Source organism: Rasamsonia emersonii (genome assembly GCF_000968595.1).
Source record: "Rasamsonia emersonii CBS 393.64 chromosome Unknown ctg1118621760076, whole genome shotgun sequence".
Lineage (NCBI taxonomy): Eukaryota > Fungi > Ascomycota > Eurotiomycetes > Eurotiales > Trichocomaceae > Rasamsonia > Rasamsonia emersonii.
Genome location: NW_013563211.1, coordinates 1 through 5,031, shown reverse-complemented (window position 1 = coordinate 5,031; position 5,031 = coordinate 1). Strand labels below are relative to the sequence as shown.

General features: G+C 45.8%; 1 protein-coding gene across 1 annotated transcript; it reads left to right on the top strand.

The window, feature by feature from the left end:
* Positions 1-1,446: 1,446 nt before the first annotated feature.
* Positions 1,447-2,563, top strand: T310_3688 (uncharacterized protein; the record flags this gene model as incomplete). Its single annotated transcript, XM_013473411.1, has 4 exons — positions 1,447-1,644; positions 1,729-1,749; positions 1,823-1,969; positions 2,042-2,563. 4 exons carry the CDS (start codon positions 1,447-1,449, stop codon positions 2,561-2,563), a joined length of 888 nt encoding a protein of 295 aa, XP_013328865.1.
* Between the last annotated feature and the right edge of the window lie 2,468 nt (positions 2,564-5,031).

Below are 5,031 nucleotides of genomic sequence, written 5' to 3'. Positions count from 1 at the left end.
ACATCTCTAAGAGCTAATTCTTCACGGTCAGAAGAAGACAACCCCTGACGCTGCTCCTCAGCAGCATCTAGCCCACAAAGATGTATGTGAAGGAACAGCTGCTTTTCACAGCCACCGCAAGCGATGAGTCTGCCTGCAACCCTGGCTTTGGCATCAGCAGAACAAATTTCTACGTTATGCTGCCTTATCTAGATATAATAACATGACTATTTCTTTTCTGCTTGCATATAATACAAGTACTAATATTATGGTGGGGTGCATTTTGTCTTCTGCCATGCAAGTAGCCAGCTGAGACGGCGAAGCTGCTTCTGCCGGGAAGAATCTTCACCGCTATATCTGTAAGCAGAGTGCAGACGTACCGAAATCCTGTACGGCGCTGACATCCACAAGGCGAAGACGCCAATGCTGGAGCCCGATATCCACGCGGCGGTATGGTTCGCCAACGCCAGAATGATCGACATTCTAGTCTAGCGGGGCAAAGACAGGACACAGTACGATTAATCGCCAGTCACAGAAGCAGATACCTTTGATTCTGTCATCCCAGTTAGCAATATAGTTTTGTTCGAGCTCCGCCAATTCTATCATCAAGAAATGACACTTTACATGACAACCTAGATATAGATCTACGGGGCTACAAGAAGAGTAATATTCTACCTAATTCTACTTGACGGTCAAGTAATCCGACTTGAAGGATTTCATCTATATGTGTACCCTATATACAAAATATGTGATAAAGACTAATTTCTAAAAAATCCAACGCAGATCTATACATGCATGCACATACATTTTTCTACAATGCCTTTACTCTCCCAAGGACAGACAAACAGACAGATATGCATTTACATACACAATCACAAATACACATACTGACCCTCGGCATTTGACGATCCTTCTACTCCGTAGATTAGGTAGTAGTAAACCGACCTACATGTGGGGATCCGATCTGCAGAACTTCCGAATGCAGGGCGGGGCTGGGCTGCAGCTGCACAAAGAAAGTTATTTTATACACTGCACAAATAGATTAGTAATAATAAATAGTTATGAATGTCCTGCATATATTGGGTATGGTGCAGGGATGCATATTGCACATGCCCTTCTGTGCAGAGACGTTGAGCACAAACTTCACAGATCAACTCCACAGATCAACATGCCCTCCCCTCTTGAAGTCGGAATTCAGAAATAGAGTCTTAGGATTGGTCTTAGGATTAGTCTGGTATTAGCAGATCCCGAAGATTAGGCAGCACTCGGCTAATAGCGGTAGTTTTCGTGTATACGGAGTAGTATAAATAACAGTACAAGTTGTCACCATGATCTCCGCAGAATATGAATCTTCTATCTAGCACTTATCCAGAATTTTTTCTTCATTGAAGGAATCTATCTCTACCAATTCATCACCTCATCCATCCAGACACACCTGTATCCGTAATCTGAGCTGCGCTGCAAACAATGTCCGACGCAAAAATCCAAGCACAACAAGCACAAAAACACGAACCCTCCCCGATCCTCGACGAAAACCAAAACGTCGTCGCCACCCCCTCCTTTTACCGGGAAAACCTGGACGAGATTAACGATACGGCGCGGACGCTGCTGGAGAAATACAGTGGGATTGCGCCAGAGAGGGTGATTCAGCATGTTAAGGATGTGGTAAGTTGCCATAAATTAAATGTTCAGGTTGTATGTATATGACAATTCCGGGACAGAGCTAATTTCTTAAACTTTCTATTCCAGAGAGATCGCGCTTATGCGGTTGTAAGTTTCCTTTCTTTGATAAGGGGACAGCAAATACGGAATGTGACTTCCTAATATCGTAATTCGTAACTAGTTCCCCTACCCATGCATCGGCATGTTCAGCTTCCTAGACCTGGACCTGCCACTCTCACCATGCTATAACGAGATCGTCGACCGCGTCAAAAAGGGCGATAAATTCCTGGACCTGGGGTGTTGTTTTGGGCAGGAGATTCGGCAGCTGGTGAGTTCACACTTACCCACATTGATTACTTGTCAAGCTATATAACTCTGTCTAATATTTTGTCTACGACAGGCCCACGAAGGTGTCCCCCACTCCAACATCTACGGCAGCGACCTCTCCCCCGATTTCATCAACCTCGGCTACGAGCTCTTCCTCGACCGGGACAAGCTGCGCGGCGTGCAATTCATCCCATCGGACATCTTCGACGACAACGCTGCGCTCTTCCACCAACTGGGCGGCCAGATCGACATCGTCCACGCGAGCAACTTCTTCCACCTCTTCGACCGCGACACGCAGGTGCAAGTCGCCAAGCGGGTGGTGACAAAGTTACTGCGAGACCGGCCGGGAGCGCTGATCGTGGGAACGCAGGTGGGGGGTAAGAATCCGCAGCACTACACCTGGGAGAAGCAGGGGAAGAAGCTCTTCATACACGATACGGCGACGTGGAAGGAGATGTGGGAGCAGGTTGGAAGGGAGACGGGGATGAGGTTCAAAGTGGAGGCATTCGAGAGGGAATTTCTTGAGCAGGAAGGGCAGCAGTTTCAGGGTATGGAGGATATGTTCAGGTTGTTTTTCACTGTGAGGAGGGAGTAAATAGCCCGGTAGGAGGGACTTATGATGTGTAACGGTATAAATAGTTACTAAACAGTTGGTTATCCGTAAAAAAAATTGAACGCTCTGTCTTCAGTCTCGGCCATGTTTAGCCCCCTGTTCCTAGACGAGGTCATTTTTCCATATTTTTGCCTTATATGAGCTTTATATTCTAGTTCTACTATCTCGACTTTTGTTTTCCCCAGAAGTGACGCGTACAACCGAATCATTTACCTGCTCCTAAGACCACAGTGCTTTCTATTCGTATCCTGTTCTGATAGATAAAATTCAGCATTCAAGATTGGTTCCGATGTCATTCATTGTTGGTACCCCTGAGCTAGACTCCTTTTCCGACATTTACTGCACTTTACCGCTTTCATCCTATTGCATTCAGAATATCCCCTACCAGAAAAAGCCTTTCATATGATGAATAATCCACAGAAACAAGTCACATCACAGATTTCGTGCCCATTTCCATAATTTTATCACCATCCTATCAACCACCCCTCCCACATCATGCAGGAGGAGAATCAAAAGCGGAGAAAAGCAAAAGAAAATGAAAAGAACAAAAAAAAAAGGAACCGACCCTCTCCATAAAACGGAACAACCTTCCTACGGGGTATGTACATTACACTCTGAACAAAATTCTTCCTCGTCGCCGAATTGTCACGGACTCTGTTCCAAGAGACAAGACAAGGTTCTTACCTAAGACGTAGCCTTCCTTCCCTCCTTCCTTCCTTCCTCTTGTCGGTTCTGTCTGTCTGCCTGTCTGTTTGTTTTTGTTTATTTGTTTACTTTCACCACCCTTACACTTAGCGTGGAGATTTATTTCCATTTTTGGAAGGAACCTCGTCCCTCGTCTCTCGAGTCGGGGGCGGGGAGGCGAGGGGGCCTTATATGAAGGGGACGGGGAGAGGAGAGGAGAGGAAGATACGAAAGAATAAAAAACAAAAAAGCCGTGGATAGATAGAGAGAGTGTGTGTATGTATGTAGAAGGTATTTGAAAACATGTAGCACAAGCTTAATTGAGCTGGAAGAACAGTAAGCAGAGTACGTACCGTACAGCTCAGCGCCAGCGAGAAAGAAAGAATGAAGGACTGCATGAGAGCTCTATCTAGACAGGAGAGAGGATCAAGTGAGCGTGTAATAGATACGCATTACAAGTATCGCTTACTGCTGGCTGGAGAGATTGCGTGAGGATGCCAGCCTACTCCTGATCAGTCCGAGTTTGCTCAACCTCAGCATTACACACTACTGTATCCCTTGCTGTCGAAGCTCAGCTTAAAGCTCACTGCGAAATTGAAATAGGATACCCCTGTGGACAGACAGCAGGAACTCAGATACTGTAGTCCATCGTGTTAACTACGCAAACAGTCCCTTTTCAGACTGCATGTTGACGTCCTCGATGAACTCAGCATTAAGGAAGAAGATTCCAAGCTCTTGAGAAGATCTCAGGCGTGCATGTCCTGGTGGAAGCTCCTGATCAGTCTGAATGAGCTTCAACCTCGATGTTTTACGCTGGTCCGCTAGCTATCGAAGGGGGATACCACTGGAGTTTAACGGCAGGAATTTGAATGTTTACTGATAAACTAAGCAGACAGCTTGGTATATGTGCAGATCTTTTAAAAGACTGAGTGCACAAAACATTCTGTGAAGGAATTCTGTGTCTGAGTTTTACAGTCCTGTTGAGATCCTACAACTCTAAGACAACCTAGAATCGTGACGCTCCTACCAGTCCGTTACCGTTCAGGCCTACAATCTTTTTATCTACTCAATCAGTCTGCAAGTCCATGTACACAGGTGAGGTGTCTTGTTTACTAGGATATGATGCCATTGAGGAACGTCATGGGAATACTACAGTTCACGAATGACAACAGTAACGTTCTATCTTATTTAATCTATCTATCGTTGACTACTTACACGATCCCGCATAGGGCTGCTACTGACACCTCTCCAAGTCCCTCGATATACGAAGGAGCGTGGTGAGATGGCAGCATATTGCAGATATATGGAAGATAAATAAACCCAAGGAAAGACAAAGGAAAGAAAAAAAAGCAGAAAAGGAAAAACACAGGAAAAACAAAAGGAAATAAGAAAAGGGGAAGGGCAGGAAGGGGGAGTTACTGGATTCCATCCTTCCCGGGGGAATAGGCCTCGAGCTTAGTCCCCCATCCAAGCGAAGCCATGAGTCAAAATCGTTAGAAGAGTCCGCGGACAGGGGGAAGAAGCACTCACCTGAAGATACCCTGAGAATGGCGGCAATGGCCCGTGATCAGACGGGCCGGAGGCTGCCGGGAGGCAGAGGGGGGGGGGGAGGGGGGAAAATATACAGGATATATAAGTACAAGCAAAAAAAAAAGCCAAAAACCAAAAAACCAAAAACAGCAACGCAAAACAAAGCAAAACAAAACAAAAGCAAAACATGCCAAAAGAGTGTGCGATAACGAAAGTAGGGTTTTCCCCCGAGATAC